This window comes from Schistocerca serialis, chromosome 12 (genome assembly GCF_023864345.2).
Source record: "Schistocerca serialis cubense isolate TAMUIC-IGC-003099 chromosome 12, iqSchSeri2.2, whole genome shotgun sequence".
NCBI lineage: Eukaryota > Metazoa > Arthropoda > Insecta > Orthoptera > Acrididae > Schistocerca > Schistocerca serialis.
Window position 1 is genome coordinate 133,385,901 of NC_064649.1, and position 19,454 is coordinate 133,405,354.

The following is a 19,454-nucleotide window of genomic DNA, read 5'->3' on the forward strand; positions in this document are numbered from 1 at the left end:
GAAGACGGTTGTGACAATGCTGGAAAAGCTCACGGAACAAAAGTAGTTTGAGTTGCAGAGCCCGCTACGAACAGGGACTCCGATTGTCACTAATACATTTGAGGCAAACTTGTCCGGCAGACAGAGAATTGTTTGACGTTGTTTTGAGAGTTTAAAAGATTGTTATAATGTATGTGGTTTATGAAAGAAGAAAATCCTCTCATTTAGCAGCGTTGAGAGAGGTAGTTTACTGTCAAGTTTTCAGCGCTCAGCAACATGCTAAAAAGGAGAATATGTCAACGACGTGAGGCACACAAGGTATAGCTTGACGTCGATTTGGATGGGTGGGAGCGTGAGTTGGATGGGGGGGAGGTTGGTGCGAGAGATTTTCAAGCCAAGATGCAGGCAATGAGAAAAAGGGATTTTCACATTAGAACCCTACCCTCCAGTTAAAGTACTGAATTATTCAACAACTATTACGGAGGAACCCACGAAACATTTCATTCGTGATACTGTTCTAGTAACTACATTGGTCCAGACTCATCTTGATCCTATAGGCTGTGCTAGCACACAAACCAAAACAGTTGACATTCCAAATTCTACAACATTCGTTCTGTAACTGATACAAAACTACACAAAAAATGAAACAACACACTCAGTGCCCCAAAAACACAGACTTCACACCAAGACAGATTGCTCATGTGGCAGCCCTCCAACCAAATAGATAACAATTCAGATCTTGAGGCTTGTTAAAATGTCACTAGATATTATTTTGTATAAGGTACTGGAGGGACTGATATTTCCTCAACTATTTTGTCTTCCTTTTAGCAAAATTTCTTAATTAAGGTTTTATGGTATTGTTTTGACTTCTCTGGTGACTAGAATGATAGTTATACACAAGTACCTTGGGTTTGGTTTGACTATTTTCTTCACCAAAAGTAAACTACAGAACACAAGCCTATTACAAATTTCATAATGACTGACTCCTGACCTTGAGCTCATATTCTGGTTACATCCCATGACAAACATCAATGTGTTGTATCCTGCTGGAATTGTGGAAATGTCTGCTTTCAGTTGATGTACGAACATTATACAGGGTGATTCTAAAGTCACTACACATTTCAGTGATATACTAAGTCACTGTACATTACTTTGCCTGTCGATTCCGGAAAACAGGCCACACCAAGCTTGCTATCAAGACCCTAGTCAATAAATTCCAGCATACTGGTAGTGTTGCAGATGAAGAACATCCAAGGGAGGCCGACCATAACGCCAGACACCGTGCAAAGTGTACAGGATGCGATCACACGATGCCCTTCCGCGTCTACCAGGAGACTTAGTAGGGAGCTCGGTATTCCTCAGACCACTGTAATGGAGAGTTCTTCGTTACAAGCTGCACAAACGTGCGTACCATATCCACATACATATCCATATCCCTGTACATAAGCTCGTAACGGAGGACTTCGCAGCCAGACAAGGTACGTGTGATGACCTGCTACAAGCTGTGGAAAATGATAATTTGACGCAAAATGTCTCATTCAGTGATGAAGCTATGTTTCATACCTGTGGACAAGTGAACAGACACAACTGCAGGATCTGGGCAGACGAACAACCAAGCGTGCTGCAGGAGTGGCAACGGGACACGGCAAAAGTGAACGTGTGGTTAGGGATAACAAGGTCAACAGAGTACGGGCCCTCCTCCTTCGCAGAACGAACAGTTACTGGAACCACATACCTAGATATGTTGGAACAATTTTTGAAGCCCTAGTTGATATCTGATGGGATTATAGATACTGCTGTTTTTCAACAGGACGGTGCACCACCCCATTTTGCCCTCGTTCGGGATTATCTGAATCGAGCATTTCCCGGCAGGTGAACTGGCCGTGCCTCTCCACGGATGTGGGCACCCCGCTCTCCTGACTTGACACCCTTAGACGTTTCTGCATGGGGGTTTATCAAGTCTACGGTATACCAGGTGAAGATCCGCAACACTGAACACTTAACACAGCCGATTCGAGCTGCAGCTGCTGAGATTACACCAGATATGCTCGGGCAGGTTTTTCGGTTTACAGTGGCGCACTGGGGGTTGTGCCTAGACATGCAAGGTGGTCTCAATGAAATGTACTGAAATTATGTCTTATTGTAACATAAGTTGCAGTGCCATTATATATTGGTTAATAAAATTTGTTTAAGTACAAAATGTATAGTGATTTTAGAATCACTCTGTATTTCAGTTGAAAAGGTGGTGTCATTTGCCGTAATATTTAGGAGAAAGTGTGCTTTATCAAGCATTTTTTGGTGAACAACAACTCTGAGGAGTCACAGAAACCAGGCCGTAATTAGGATAAAAAATTTCTTTTGCAGTTTAAAGATACAACATTTTTCTCTTTACAGGGGGATTTTCATTATTTTCGGATTAGTCATTTCATTGCTATAATGTCAAATGCAAGACACTGCAACTGAGCTTATCGTTTTAGTCACTGCAGTGGAGAAATGATAGATGTATAGCTTCAACTTTCGTTGACTGCATTGTATGCCACTACTAATGAATACTTCATGTGTTTTTCAGTTAAGAGTTTGTAAAGCAATATGTTAGTAGCTGCAATGTACAGGAGACTGAGTCGTCATACCAATGCACTGCCCCAGTTTAAACGCACAATAGGCACCTATTCACCAGCAAAAAAGGCAAACTTCATACTAGCATTACAATGTAGCATTCACGCATTCAGTTGTTGAGGCTAGGGGGCAAGAAAATGGGAAACTGCAAGTGAACACTTGATATAGAAGCAGCCCTCAATAAATGAACAATGAAAACTACTATATGTTTTAACAGAAAATGAAAATTTTATTACTTTGAATGAATTTTGGAGGAAAGAATGACGAATGAAATAATACCTACCTTAATCACCTTTGGAGTTATTTGTTTTCACATATGTGAACGACTCACAGAATTCCTCCAGAACCTTTGGGGAATGCTTTTCAGAGTGGAGCAACACAGCTACTAGGAAGTACCATTTACCTTAAAATTCTTTTCCTCCTTTGCTACCTTGTTCTTGACAAAGACCCAAATAAGTTCAATGGCGGTGAATTTACAGTGTGCCACACACAACCACGAAAGTTTAATTTCCTCGTACACTGAGTGCTATATACTGACTTTCCTACAAGTATTCTCGTGACCCAAAGAGCAGTCGCACATGTTTCAGTTGGCCCACCTTCGTAAATTCCTCAACTGACAAGGCAGACAGAAGCTCTCCATTACTGCTTATAACAGAATTCTTCTTCCATTTCACAGACAAGTTTTACGAAACTGGATTTAGCATTGTGTGTATGGAGCACAATTTATTTCAATCGGAGATACGTATGGTAATATTTCGCTAAGGCTCCTAAACCAATCTTTGTAGTGTCTGATTTTCATCTCAGAGTGATAATCTGCATCTCCTTTTTGCCCTACAAAATTTAAGCTAGCATTTTGCAAGAACCCACCTTTGTATCCAATGTGGCACAATATAATCCTTTTTCCAGACACGGGGAAAGTTTCAATTCTTCCCTTCCAGTCATTCTACTCTCTAACACTTCCTCTGAGATAATCATATATATTTTCTGATACGTAATTTCTTTTTGTTCCTACAATAAATACTTTCTAGTACGATTTGCACCACACCAAATCTCGTCAATGTAATAAATAATCCATCGAGTGTTTGGCAATTGTATTATTTCTCACAGAACTCTTTACTTTTTTCCTTTTGCTCTGTTATTTTCCATCAGCACACATCAGCACAGATTTTTTGTTCAGCTTTTCATATCTCATGCCCAATTTTTAAAAAGCACACCAAAAGATTGTTTTGCCTTTATCAGGCAAGTCCTCCACTTCAGTCTTCAACTTTTCCCATGCAGCTGCTACTGATGGAAACTGTGTTTCTACACTGAAGCTGCAGATTTTCTTTCTTGTGACTCGTTGCGTAAACTCATCCAATACAAACTTCTGTTGCCTGCCAGAACACTCTATTGATTATACAAGACATCAAGTTTCTGTACATTCTCTTTAAATTTGCTTCACTGTAGTTTCACTAATATCGAGACACTCAGAAATTCTCTTTGCTGGCTGTAACACAGAACTGCTTGTGCCCTGTTCCTTTTTGGTTTCAAAACAAGAATGTCCACTATCACTGTGGACTTACCCAACCCTTTACAGAAGTACAAGGCAGCTAATTATATCCTGAAGCCTGCCACATAATTTTAAACATGTGCTATTTGCATTTTATGTTGAGTTACGTTCGTAAAAACATAATAGCTGTGAAAGACATCAACAGAGGTAGCACTTCACTTTCCATCTTGTTTTTAAGTATCAGCATTATGGGAGTTGTTTCAATCCACATCTGCCATTAATATAACAAAATGGCTAATTAGAAATCAATGGAAATGCATCTGCACATGGAGAACAGTGGAATTTTTAAACCGTGCAAAGGAAATTGTTACCGTAATTACGGTCTCGTTTCTGTGACTTTTCAAAGATGACATTCACTACAAAAAAAAAAAAAAAAAAAAAATTTGAAAAACACATTTCCTCTTAAATATTACCACAAATGCCTTTCCCTACTCAACTAAAACATAATATATAATATTCATACAACAAACTGAAGCAGACATTTACACGATTCTGGCAAGTTACTACACTTCAAGGATTGTCATACAATGTAACCAGAATACAAGTTCAAAATCAGGGCTAAATCGTTATGAAATGAATAGCATTCAGAGCAGTGGGACACCAAGACAGTGACGAGATATGGTGTTAGGGCATCGATGCTAGGTGTGCGACGTTGCAGACAGCTAAAAGAAGAGTGTGTGTCGTGTCAAATAAAAAGACCAATTACATCAACACCTGCACATGTAGTAAATCTTCAGAGCAGATGGCATAGTGCTACTATTTGAGGGGTGTTAACCAGAAATCATTGTGTGAAAGGCAGGGCAGTGTATGTAATTAGAACTATTGTGGAAAAATCTCCCTCCTTTAAGAAATGGAAGTCACATTACATCTGCTAAACAAAATGACAAAAAGAGTGTTTACTGAAGTCATTTCTTGCTATCACAATTAATGGGTGTGAATACTTCTCCCTTCAGTATTGCAGTCAATGTTCGATTTCCACGACGATACTGCATAGTCTTTTGAGATCTCTCTTACGTGTAACGTTTTTGTACTTAAAAGTTAGAAATAAAATTGTAACAATAAATATAAATTCTATCAACAATACTTAATAGACATCTTCAGGTACTATGCCAATGACAGATACAATTACCGTCACTGCACTACTTGCAGGTGGTCAGTACATTACCTACCCACAGACAATGCCACTACTGGTTGAATGAGTGGTCTGTTAGGTTCACGTGCATCTTTGACTTCAGGGTAATCAGTCACTTCGGTGTGAGGATGTAGTGAAAATGCCGAGATCCTTGCATTATACAGTGGTTCAGGTTTGACCTACAAAACCTTACCACATCCACGCTATTTTAACTCTAGCCTTCTACAATACTAGCCCATTCTTCGTCAGTCTAAGTAAGTATAGGAAACCAGTATAATATCGCATGAATCAGAAGGTAATTATAAATGGAGTACAAGCTCAGATTGAAGAAGGGCGAGAATGGAAGTCAGCCGTATCTCCCTTTTGAAGGAACCGTTCTGCCATTTTCCGTGACTTGAGAAAAGTACGGAAAATGCCTGGATGGGGATTTGAAACGCCATCCTCCTGCGCATAAGTCCAGTGTGATATCTCACTCACAGCCAATAAAGAATGTGGTGTGGTAAGCCTATACCTGTCTTCCACAGTTCACTTTAAGATAACTGATGAAGCTCAACTGAAATAAATGATGACTATCTGTGATACCAAACTAGCATACAGCATTTGGTATGTCAGGGTAAACTTTAATGTAAGAATGGGTGAGAATGTTTAAAAATGGTATATGGTCAGACGGACCACACGATTAGTCATTACTTACAGAATCGACACTCCACCCTATCACTTCATGCAAGATAAGTGTACCTATAAATATCACTCAGGAAGGCACAATGTGGGTAAATGTTGCACATGAGAATTGAAATTTGACTTTTCCTTTCGGGCATGAGTTTGACTGTCCAAATAGAGTCCTTCAACAAACTGGAAATAACAATCGCTTTTGTGCCTATAAGTCAGGGAAAAATATAATGTTGAATAAAGCTTCCATGTGGGAGCATGCGCATGTGTCTGTGTGTTTAATTTTCGTTACAGCTACTTAAGTGACAAATTTAACAAACTTACAGTAATTTAGAAACGGAGTGGCTTGTCAAACTCACTTTGCCTACGGTATTAGGTTTGGAATCCTGTTAATTGTGTACTGTTTGACACAAACCACCAATTTGGTTTGTCAAATGTGGAGGGACTGTTGAATCTTTCACTAACTGAGGCTGAGTCACAAATTATCATTTGTGATGTATTTGCAGTTTTGTAGCTAATGGGTGTACATCAAATACATAATGAGAGTTGGCAGTCATGTGTGCATGTTTATGTGTAGGAATTCTCTTTTCTGATGAAGCCTGTGATCGAAGATTTATCTAAGTGTCTTAGTTCTGCCTGACTGCTACTTAATGCATCTTCTTTATGGCAAGCAGCAATCTACTGTTTCCTACACTGTAAATACATATGATAGTTTGATATATCTGTTTACTATTTCTAACCAAGAGATTCTGTCCCATTTACGATGAACTCCTCCAGTTGTTTAGTCTGATATCACTAATTTGAGGCTAAAGTCTCGCTATCAAATTCCCCCATATAAAAAATACACAGTCAATGAACCCAAATTTTAAGTAGAGATTCATCATCATCATCATCATCATCATCATCATCATCATCATCATGCAGTCTTGAAAAATGTAGAGGGGCCACAAAATCTGGAAATGAAGACCAAAATTACACCTGGAAAATATCAAGATTAGAAATAATAAGCCAAATTGGTGCAAGAATATTACTTCAGCAGAGCTGAGAAGATTTTTTTGTGAGGACTACTGCTATTTTGAGGCACGATAAAAATTATTGTAATCGGGATGATACTTGGAAATGAATGAGTGGCTGTGGTACAAGGATTAGGAGTACAGAAAGAGGGGGAGAGAGGGAGGTGTGTGTGTGTGTGTGTGTGTGTGTGTGTGTGTGTGTGTGTGTGTGTGTGTTTTGGAGGGAGGGGGGCAGTATGAAGATGCAAAACCTGGTCATTTATATTAACTGTGGTTGTTCGGTAATGTTTTTAACAGATGTCCAAGCAGCATTCTCCACAATACACATGCAAAGCACAAACAAATAAAAACATGCAATCACTATTTGGTCTTCCACACAAAGTTATCACTGTTTATGTAAAGTGATACAAATAAATAATCAGTGTTCAACAAATAACAGTTTCTATATTTGTGCATTTCCAAACTCATATCAGAAAATAATTGTTATTTAAACATTAGTTATTTGATTCTGAAGAACAGGTTATTTACAAAATTAGTAATTATAATATTAACACACTAAATTATTCTACATCTTTAAATACAGAACAAGCCATCTACAAAAACTGATCTCAGGTTCCTTCGAATAGTGTTCCTGAGCTTACATTCTTAAGGGAATTACCCATATCAAAAACAAAATGTGGCAACAAAATCTCTTAGCAGGTGGAGAAACCATAACAAATACTGTATTAATTAATGAAATACCTGCACACAGCAAAACAATGTCTACGCATCCCCACGTATTTAACAATATTGAAGAACTTCATAAAAAAGTTATCCGTTATTTTCAACATTTCCAGGTTGTCATTGTTATAATAAAGATATTTAGAGATTCATCGTAGCCTCACAGAGAGAACAGCTGAATAACCGAATACGATACATGCAGATGTAATACTGAAGGGAATAGTGGTACCTAAAAATTGCCCATTTGCCAGTTCTCTTCCTTTCTTTAAGGGCACAAAATGTGAACAATATTTCAATTCTTTTCTCATATACACCACCTTCAATTTTTCCCAGCTTCATTAATATACAAGAAAAGAATTTACAGTAATTCCCTAAAACAGTATAAAACATCAATTTATGCAAATTGTCACTTGCGCACATATTAAAAACATCTCAAAATATGATAATGTGGAACCTCTAAAATATCTGCTTAGTGATCCCAATACTCAAATATAAGATACAGTACAAATACATTTTAAAAAATTCTGCCTCCACATTTCTTTGACACAGAGAAAAAAGAAGATTTGAAAACATGCAATCAGCAACAGTGGTGTTAATAATAGGAGTAAAATAAAACATGTACATGCACACGTTAGTTACATTAGGCCAAGTTGAACTCCTTCAGAGCACTTTGCATTATAGTGTCTTTGACAGCACAGAACACTAGTTTAATGTTCTCAGTGTCTGTAGACACGAAGCACATAAGCAGTCATTTTTATTATCAGAGAAAGCCACGCGACCAAACACATTTGCAGCAACTGAGAGGTCATGCATTCGGAAAAGCACCAGACGGCATGCAAGTCGATATAGCGCCGGCAAGTGAGGAGTCGAAGACCAGATCCCGGGACAGGAAAGCGTGCACAGACACAGAACACACACATTAGAGAAACCAGACCATGCACAAAGATTTGCGGTGACATTGCCAGCTATTGTACGACACAGGAAGTCAGAGAAACAGCGACACACACAGTAACAACATACTTGCACCTAAACCCCCACACAGCACTGCGAGGCCACAGCAGTATAATCACTTGTACTAGAACGAAGGGCAAACCATTAAATCACACTTTTCATTTTCCTTCTTAGTAGAAGGCAAGACATATTTTCAAGCACGGCAGCTCGAGATAATTTTGTTAAGTGTCTTCTGTCACTTAAATTTTGTATGTTCATGCAAAATTCAAATTTGCTTCTATCAATTAGAAATTTTAATGTTCACCATCAAATGAGATGCAAAACAACAGCAGTGTGAGCACAGCTACTGTGGTATGTGGGTACTGAACACCGGGAAACTGATTCCTGTGCTGAGTGAAGTGTACAAGTTGTCTTTCCTAAGAGTTGTCAGGTGGGTTTCCTCAAGATACTTTTCAATTTAGTTTCTGTGTGTTGTAGGTGGACCTGTCACAAAGGAAGACTGCTCACAGGGCCGTTTCGTGTGGATGTTGACTGATAACTTAGTTTCTGATCTTGTTAATAACAAGTAAAGTAATCGTGCTCAACAATTTATAGTTAGGGACATATTTGCTGTGGGAACCAATCAGCATCCTTGAACAGATTGAAAACATGATACTTGGTGAAAAGTCCTATTTAGTAATAAATTATTTATTATGCTACGATCCCTGGCCATGTTATTAGACACACTTGATTTTTTTGACAGTTCAATTATTTCTGGGGTTTGATTACATAAACCGGCTCACTTATAATAATTTAATAGTTTGAAAATCATTAAAGAGCTATTAATGAAAGAATTGAGCTCATCTATTCTGCTGCATTGTTCTTGTGAGACCTGACTGTCAATGAACAACTGATAATTACTGGTTTGAGTAAGAGCCGACATGTTTGAAGTGTGAATACTCTATTAAGATCTAGTATTATCGTGTTCCTGATGTATTTACCATCTGTAACCTCTAAAGTTTGCCGATTACCGAAGCGATTTTTGATACAAAATGGTATGAAGAACAATGGGAAAAGCAAGTGATCTGATGCCCCAAAAGATTCAGCATACATAAGGACTGACTGGAAGCAATACATATTCAAATTGAATTTCTCAAAGATTGGCATATCTGAATCATCTGTAAGGTGTGTAAATAAGAAAACCAATTTTGGAATGGAACTAGTACCTCAAAGGAAGAACAGGTGTGCCAGAAAACCAATGTTTTTACCAAGGTCTGAGTGCTTTTTGAAACAGATATGCTGTAAGAAACGGTTTACTTGTACAAAATAAATCAAAATTAAATTAACGTAGTGGTGTTGCTGAATCTGAAAGAACTGTAAGATGCAAACTTTGATAAATGTACTTCAAGGTGCAAGGGCAAAGGAGGAAAAGAATCAAGATTTGAACTTCTGCAAACTGTCGAGTGTCGTTAAATTGGAGAGCATTTGCCTTCATACAGCAGTGATAAATTTTCTGAGTTCAAGGCCAATCCTAAAGCATATATTAATACATTTTTTCATTGCATTTCAGGTTTGCTTTAGTGATGGGTTCACAACCGAAATTTTGATAAATAAAACTCAGTCTGTATGAAGGCATCTCAGTGAAAAGTGCTATCTCGACTGTATTGTGCAGACACTGGAATATAGCACCAAAGTCATGACATCATCAGTCACCAGTGGCAAAAGCACTGAGCATCTGTACCTTGTTGAGGGAACAATGCAGCAAGACCAGTAAGAGGAGGAGGCTGTAACTCAAATAAAAAAATTGTTCCCTAAAGGAGAACCATTTGTGTATATGCAGGATTGAGCTCCATGCCACACAGCAATAAAACATCCCTCTGTTACCCTGGTCAGGAAATTTATCGACATTAACCCAAGTGAGTTAGGCAAACTGAAGCATTAGTAGCTGATAAAAACAGTGTGGTGAAGTATTACGAAGTTAGGTCTAGTTCCGCTTACTTTTAAAACAACATCAGCATGGTTTGTCAGTTATTAATAATCTGTCATGTTTAAAGAAATTCAATTACTTCATTTAGAATGAAGAAAATAATCTTAACATCTCTTTGTACCTCCTGAACTGTTATGTTGAAAACTCGAGGTGTGGGTGTGTGTGTGTGTGTGTGTGTGTGTGTGTGTGTGTGTGTGTCATAATGAGACCAGTGACTGTATGTTTGGCTACATTTTCATCCCACCATAATGAATAAACACGTATTAAGAAAGGTGATGCAATCGACTGGGTATAAAGCTTTGCATCGTAGTGGACAACGTCTTATTACCAGCTAGTACAGAACTGGTGTCTGGTTCCGCCACACAAAATTAATGCAGTACAAGTGCTTATATGCGACATCACAATACAAAGAGCACAAAACATTAAGAACACAGAACAAGTAGTTGGCAATGTCACCACATTCATTAACACAAAATACCTGTGGCACAAGTGAAGTGCGAGTAGATAATCTTCTCGCTGTCAGGATTCAGCTCGACAAACATTCGCAGAATGAATTCCCGAGCCGCGATGGCGTCCCGCTGAGGACCTGTGCCACAGAAGTTGTAATGTACACCTCTCTCTACACAGTACTAGATGTGAACAACAGAACTTAACACACTGGCCTCTGCCCACTGTCACCCAAGTCCGTAACACAGCTTTAAACATAACTCAGCTTCAAACATAACAAAAGTTTGCCACAAAGCACATTTATAACACATTCATTTACAATGAATTATGTCTGTCAGTATCCCGTGATATGAATGGTCACAATTATCAACAAACAAAACTGGGAGAGAATCAAATATTTTGAATAGCTTCAACCTGAAAGAGAATGTTGTTCAGTAATTATTATACAATGAGATAAGAGGGGGAAGGAGGTTCTGAGGGAGGGATGGACAGATGGAGAGCGAGGTTATGGAGAGAGCGAGGTTATGGAGAGAGCGAGGTTATGGAGAGAGCGAGGTTATGGAGAGAGCGAGGTTATGGAGAGAGCGAGGTTATGGAGAGAGCGAGGTTATGGAGAGAGCGAGGTTATGGAGAGAGCGAGGTTATGGAGAGAGCGAGGTTATGGAGAGAGCGAGGTTATGGAGAGAGCGAGAGAGCGAGGTTATGGAGAGAGCGAGAGAGCGAGGTTATGGAGAGAGCGAGAGAGCGAGGTTATGGAGAGAGCGAGAGAGCGAGGTTATGGAGAGAGCGAGAGAGCGAGGTTATGGAGAGAGCGAGAGAGCGAGGTTATGGAGAGAGCGAGAGAGTGAGGTTATGGAGAGAGTGAGAGAGTGAGGTTATGGAGAGAGTGAGAGAGTGAGGTTATGGAGAGAGTGAGGTTATGGAGAGAGTGAGGTTATGGAGAGAGTGAGGTTATGGAGAGAGTGAGGTTATGGAGAGAGTGAGGTTATGGAGAGAGTGAGGTTATGGAGAGAGTGAGGTTATGGAGAGAGTGAGGTTATGGAGAGAGTGAGGTTATGGAGAGAGTGAGGTTATGGAGAGAGTGAGGTTATGGAGAGAGTGAGGTTATGGAGAGAGTGAGGTTATGGAGAGAGTGAGGTTATGGAGAGAGTGAGGTTATGGAGAGAGTGAGGTTATGGAGAGAGTGAGGTTATGGAGAGAGTGAGGTTATGGAGAGAGTGAGGTTATGGAGAGAGTGAGGTTATGGAGAGAGTGAGAGAGTGAGGTTATGGAGAGAGTGAGGTTATGGAGAGAGAGGGAGAGAGTGAGGTTATGGAGAGAGAGGGAGAGAGTGAGGTTATGGAGAGAGAGGGAGAGAGTGAGGTTATGGAGAGAGAGGGAGAGAGTGAGGTTATGGAGAGAGGGAGAGAGTGAGGTTATGGAGAGAGGGAGAGAGTGAGGTTATGGAGAGAGGGAGAGAGTGGGGTTATGGAGAGAGGGAGAGAGTGGGGTTATGGAGAGAGGGAGAGAGTGGGGTTATGGAGAGAGGGAGAGAGTGGGGTTATGGAGAGAGGGAGAGAGTGAGGTTATGGAGAAAGAGAGAGAGTGAGGTTATGGAGAGAGGGAGAGAGTGAGGTTATGGAGAGAGGGAGAGAGTGAGGTTATGGAGAGAGGGAGAGAGTGAGGTTATGGAGAGAGGGAGAGAGTGAGGTTATGGAGAGAGGGAGAGAGTGAGGTTATGGAGAGAGGGAGAGAGTGAGGTTATGGAGAGAGGGAGAGAGTGAGGTTATGGAGAGAGGGAGAGAGTGAGAGAGGTAGTTTCCAAGGGAGGGTGGGACAGGAATGTTCCAAGGGAAGGAGAGGGGGAGGAGGGAGGAAAAAATGCTGTAAAATTAGATGGTGCACACAAAGCAACAACAACTGTGCATATTTTTTTCCTTACACAAATCTTTTCATTCTTGATGCCCTTTACTATAGCTTGAACCATTATTTGTGAATTCTTATGACAAAAAATTTGCCACCTTTGGTAATAACAATTACAATTAGGATGATAGTGAAATTCAGGAAACTGCAACAAAAATTTTGGCGCTCTCCTCCTCCTAGATCATATAGACCAAATAAAGACAAAAATATATTTACTTAAAGCACTGAAGTGGTCTTAATGTAACTGTCTTCACAGAGAGAAATTACATCATCATACTAAATAGTATGAAATCAGTTCCATAGATTTGATCTTCTCTGCTAAAAATATACAAATAGTTGCATATAAAAGCTGTAATTGTTACAACGTGATTTACTTTAAAGCATGACCATAAATGGAATACTAAAAATCAGCAATAGTGACAATAGTTCTTTGTTTGCCTGGCTGGGGAAAGCAACAAGTTACTGCATAAACTTCAAAAATAAGATTATAGCATATTGCAATTAAAGTCACAAAGTAGAATACATATCAGATGTGTCTTTCCAACTACGGCTCACTGGCTACTGTCCCACCAAATAACTAAATGGGAGGCGATATGTTGCTATTACAATAGGTAATTCATACACAAAATTGTTTTTGAAACACCACGGATACATTTAACTGAAAAGGTACTTACACCACAGATTAGGTACTTGACAATACACTAATTATCAGAATAATTGATAGAGAATTCTGTACACTGGGATGCTCACCCCCTTCCACCACCGCAGCCCTGAGGGGCTCTAAACATAGAACCACATTATCACATAATGTCCGGAGAATATGTCTCTGCAAAGAATCAAAGTGACTACGACAGAATCATAATTAGCAAATAGTCCACCTGCTGAATCCTATACACGTTCAGCGGGTTCAAGGAACAGTGGGGTGTGTCTCAGATCGCAACACAAACTCTGACGAAGAAGCTGAAGATGCTCTTACAGGATAGCTGCAATCTGAGGAGACCCAGTTACATGCTGAAGGAACTTGTCAACTTAGTAAAAGGCAGTAATATTTTAAGAATTTTTTTTAAACTACAAAAATCTTCCAAAAAACTTTTGATAGCTGCATTAGCTGTTAGTAATTTGTTTATTGCAGAATCATGCACAATTAGTTTCACAATGAGGTAATCACATTCTTAGGTGCACACATCTATGAGAAAATATAATATTAATTAGAAGGTATAATAATGGTAAAAATAAGTCAATAACCTGAAGGATAGGGGAACAAATATTCACATAACTAATTTAACATTGGTTCGTTAAAGATACACCGGCTCCCTACATTTGGATGGCATTGGAATTGCCAGAACTGCCTAAATTGGATGGTTACAAGATGAAACAAAAAAAATTCCAATGCGTAGCAGGTCCAGGCACTGTACATGGGCACAGGGAGCTGCTGAAGTTGTTGTCGTCTTCAGTCCAGAGAGTGGCTTGATGCAGCTCACCATGCTACTCTATCCTGTGCAACCTTCTTCATTCCCAAGTAACTACTGCAGCCTACATCCTCCTGATTCTGCTTAGTCTCCCTCTACAATTTTTACCCTCTACACTGCCCTCCAATACTAAATTGGTGATCCATTGATGCCTCAGAACTTATCCTACTAACTGATCCCTTCCTCTAGACAAATTGTGCCACAAACTCCTCTTCTCCCCTATTCTATTCAGTACCTCCTCATTGGTTACATGATCTACCCATCAAATCTTCAGCACTCTTCTGTAGCGCCACATTTCGAAAGCCTCTATTCTCTTGTTCTCCAGACTATTTATCATCCATGTTTCACATCCATACATGGCTACACTCCATATAAATACATTGAGAAAGGACTTCCTGACACTTAAAGCTATACTCAATGCTAATTTCTCTTCTTCAGAAACGCTTACCTTGCCATTGCCAGTCTACATTTTATATCCTCCCCACTTTGACCATCATCAGTTATGTTTATCCCTAAATAGCAATACTCATCTACTACAATAAATATCTCATTTCCTAATCTAATTCCCTAAGCATCACCTAATTTAACTTGACTACATTCCATTACCCTCATTTTGCTTTTGTTGATGTTCATCTTATAGCCTCTTTTCAAGACACTGTCCATTCCGTTCAGATGCTTTTCCAGGTCTTTTGCTGTCTCTGACAGAATTGCAATGTCATCGGCGAACCTCAAAGCTTTTAGTTCTTCTCCATGGATTTTAATTCCTACTCCAAATTTTTCTTTTGTTTCATTTACTGCTTGCACAATGTATAGACTGAATAATATTGGGGACAGGCTACAACCCTGTCTCACTCCTTTCCCAACCACTGCTTCCCTGTCATGCCCCTCGACTCTTATAACTCCCATCTGGTTTCCGTACAAATTGTAAATAGCCTTTCGCTCCCTGTATTTTACCCCTGCCACCTTCAGAATTTGAAAGAGAGTATTCCAGTTAACGTTGTCAAAAGCTTTCTCTAAGTCTACAAATGCTAGAAACGTAGGTTTGCCTTTTCTTAATCTTTCTTCTAAGATAAGTCGTAAGGTTAGTATTGCCTCACGTGTTCCAACATTTCTACGGAATCCAAACTGATCTTCCCCAAGGTCGGCTTCTACCTGTTTTTCCATTTGTCTGTAAAGAATCTGTGTAAGTATTTTGCAGCTGAGATTATTAATCTGATAGTTCAGTAATTTTCACACCTGTCAACACTTGCTTTCTCTGGTATTGAAATTATTATATTCTTCTTGAAGTCTGTGGGTATTTCACTTGTCTCATACTTCTTGCTCACATGATGGTAGAGTTTTGTCAGGGCTGGCTCTCACAAGGCTATCAGCAATTCCAATGGAATGTTGTCTACTCCCGGGGCCTTGTCTCGACTTAGGTCTAAAAAAGGCCTGCCCACATAGGTATTTGTATTACCTATGTCTAGTATTTTTTGTGACTATGGGATGTTTACTTCAGAACACTTAGTATGTTCCCCCATGGATCTTGTTGAAATTTTAACCATTTTTATATGTCACTTGGTAATTTTTATATTAGTAATGTTTTATCTTAGGAAGTTTTTTATTGTACTTTTATCTTACTGACTCTTACCACGTGTCCTGTTTATTGCTCTCTTCATAGACGTTACATTACTCACTGTCTTTTTTTCTCCTTAATTTAATCTGTAATAGTTCCCAGCCTCTGCTTGGTACGTAATCGTGTGTGTTCTGTCTCAATTTCTGCACCTTCTAGCAGCATATTTCCATGCTTCTTCTGGTCACTTCTCTCGAGCACACTGTGCTCCGCAGTTTCAATAACAGTTGACATCAACTGGGCTGTTTTGTGGTTTGGCCTTCATACTTCAGGCACAGTCACATCTCTGCAATGTGGCTTTTGGGGGTATTTGTTGATTTTTCATCACTGGTGATTTTCCTATCCAAAGATAGGTTCATTCTGTACATTTTTCTTTTGGGATATTATTTAAATTCCATTTTTAGGTCCACACCCGCAGCTTCCAGTATTCATGTACATTGCCTATGCCTGCTAGCCACTGGAATTTTTTATGTTTCATCTTGTAATCATCCAATTTAGGTTATTCTGGCAATTCGAACACCACCCGAACAATGACACACGGTGTATCTTCAACAAACCCATGTTAAATCAATTATGTGAGTATTGTCCTTAGGTTAACTGCCTTATTTTTACCATTATTATCCCTTATAATTAATAATATAGTTTTTCATAAATGTATACACCTGAGGATGTGATTAAATCATTGTGAAACGGTTGGATATGATCCCGTAATAAAGAAACTGCTAACAGCTAATGTGGCTACGAAAAGTTTTTTAGATTTTAATAGTTTCTGAAAAGAAAATTAAAATATTTTAATCAAGTATCTATGCTGTGGATGCCCACACAATGAAATCATGTCAGATAAATGTAATTATAAATGCTTAATAGTGATTACGTAGAGAAGTAATACAAAGGTATAGTTTTAAGATTTCTTTAATAAATTTGCTGTACATCTGAGTATTTTACTTATAGCCTTCCAAATAGCCTATATATAAGAAAAGCACTACAATAAAGTCAATTATTTTTGCACAGCCATCTGTAAATAGCTCCTGCTCCGCTTCCCTTCTTCCCAGTGTGACGTCACACAAAGTCCAGAGATAACCAAACCAGTATTTACACTATGCAGGTGGGGTGATAGTCTATGGAGAAGTAACAATTTGATACTGGAGAAGCAGTCAGTGGCAAATTACAAGCTCAAAAAGGAAGAAAAGGTTTTCTGTAAGCTGCAATACTTTTATCCCTACTCTGCACCCAACGGTAGCAACAAACCTAGGTACGAGAACAATAGGTCTGACCTGTAGCGACTGTGAAGTGAGAATAACACATGCGATCAGGGTCGGGATTCTGTGCCATGTACATCTTCAGAATGTACTCCTGTGCACCAATGTGATCTTGCTTTGGCCCTAAACAAAAACAGTCATTCCAATGTTCTGCTTCAGATAACTACTGCAGACTGAAGCACAAAATCACGTCAGCCACCCTATTAATTTACTTTTGCATTTCACGGTCACAAACATTGAAGTTTTTTCTATGCTTTAGTCTTACATACACTGAGGAACTATGAGTGTCATTTCAAAAGTCCTGTACACTGCATCTGTGTAACTGTTACGGTGGTGTGATCAACTTGAAATTCACATCAGTCACGAGCAAGACTTTAGGTGCGATGGTCATATGTGTGTGCTGGTTTGCGTCAATGAGTTGTGATTAATTCAATTTTAAAATGGAAGCTGAAACAGAGCCAGTGACCAGTGTTCCTGTGTGAAAAGACATTTATTCCAATTTATACAATATATTTATTCAAATTTATAGAACACTCAGAGAAGTGTGAGGGACTAGTTGCAGTGGATCACAGCACAGTATCTCTGTGGTCTACTCATTTTGTGAAGGTCAGCTAAGCACTGAGGACGGCCCAAGAAGGTGAAGGCCATTAACTGCAACCAGACTACACCTCTAAGGTTATAGTAAATGACATTTTGAGAGAGGATCAATGAAAAATATGAGGAATTTGCATGTGAAGCCTGAATTTCTGTCACTTCGTTTACAGACTCGTAACCGAAAAGTTAAAGATGAGAAAAGTTGCTGTCAGATGGTTCCGCATGATCTGAGTGAAGAGCAGAGAGCAGGTCGCAAAAGAATTGCTTTAACATTATGGAACAGAAGGAAAACAGTTTCTGGAAAGGAGTTGATGTTTCAATAAATAAACCATTTAAAGTGTATATAAGAGAGAAATGGGTAAGTTTAAATGGCAATATTATGAAAAGGAAAGTTGCTACTCACCATATAGCAGAGATGCTGAGTCACAGGTAGACACAACAAAAGGACTGTCATAAGTAAAGCTTCAGCCATGAAGGCCTTCTTCAACAATAGACCACACACACACACACACACACACACACACACACACACACAACTGTAGTCTCGGGCAACTGAAAGCACACTCAGTGGTTTAAGTTGTCTGAGACTGCAGTCGTGTGTGTGTGTGTGTGTGTGTGTGTGTGTGTGTGTGTGTGTGTGTGTGTGTGTGTGTGGAGGGGGGGGGGGGGGGGGGGTTGACGAAGGCCTTAATGCCCGAAAGCTTCATTTGTGACTCATCTTCTCTGCTATATAGTGAGTAGCAACATTCCTTTCATATTAATGTTACATTCCATCCTGGATTTTCCATTGTTTGAAAGTGCAAACGACGATTTTCAGGGATTTTAGAGGTCAGTTTGGTTTTATAAACTATTTTTTTTTGTTTGGCTTTGCAATCTAATAATAAAAATGTTATTTTTTTAAACATGGCTTAAAAATTAAGGTGTGTCTCACACCCAGTAGCATCTTATTGCCCATAAAATGCAGTACATATGGAAGTACACACGTATAAAAGGGCAGTGCATAGATGGAGCTGTCATTTGTACTCGAGTGATTCATGTGAAAAGGTTTCCAACGTGATTATGGCCACACAAGGGGAATTAACAGACTTTGAATGCGGAATGATAGTTGGAGCTAGACGCGTGGGATATTCCATTTTGGATACCATTATGGAATTTGAATCAACAGCGTTAAAAGCGTGGACAGATTACTAAATATCAGGCACGACGTTTCACCGTGCACAAAACAGTTGCCGACAGTCTTCGTTAACAACCGAGAGCAGAAGTGTTTGCGTGGAGTTGTCAGTGCTAACAGACTAGCAATACTGTGGGAAATTACCGCAGAAATCAGTGTGGGATGTACGATTAAATGATCTGTTAGGACTGCGTGGCAAAATTTGACATTAACGAGATAGGGCAGCAGGCGACTGACGTGTGTCTTTGCTAACAGCTGACATTGCCTGCAGCCCCTCTCCAGGGTTTGTGACTATTTCAGTTTGACCTCAGATGACTGGAAAACCGTGGCCCGGTCAGGTGAATCCCGATTTTAGTCGGTAAGAGACGATGGTACGGTTCGAGTGTGGTGCAGCCCCCACAAAGC

At 39.4% G+C, this 19,454-nt stretch overlaps 1 protein-coding gene across 6 annotated transcripts in view; it reads right to left on the bottom strand.

Moving 5' to 3' along the window:
* The window catches only part of LOC126428295 (guanine nucleotide-binding protein G(q) subunit alpha), an 80,050-nt gene that overhangs the window by 17,188 nt on the left and 43,408 nt on the right, over positions 1–19,454 (bottom strand). For 4 of the 6 annotated variants that reach the window (XM_050090216.1, XM_050090217.1, XM_050090214.1 and 1 more), the window contains 2 exons: positions 17,300–17,407; positions 7,383–8,401 (listed from right to left, as the gene is read on the bottom strand). In XM_050090216.1, the coding sequence (XP_049946173.1) occupies positions 8,319–8,401; positions 17,300–17,407 (191 nt within the window). In that variant the 3' untranslated portion in view covers positions 7,383–8,318. Of the gene's footprint in view, positions 1–7,382; positions 8,402–11,073; positions 11,182–17,299; positions 17,408–19,454 lie in introns of those variants that run through there. The other 2 variants (XM_050090215.1, XM_050090213.1) reach the window with 1 other exon arrangement.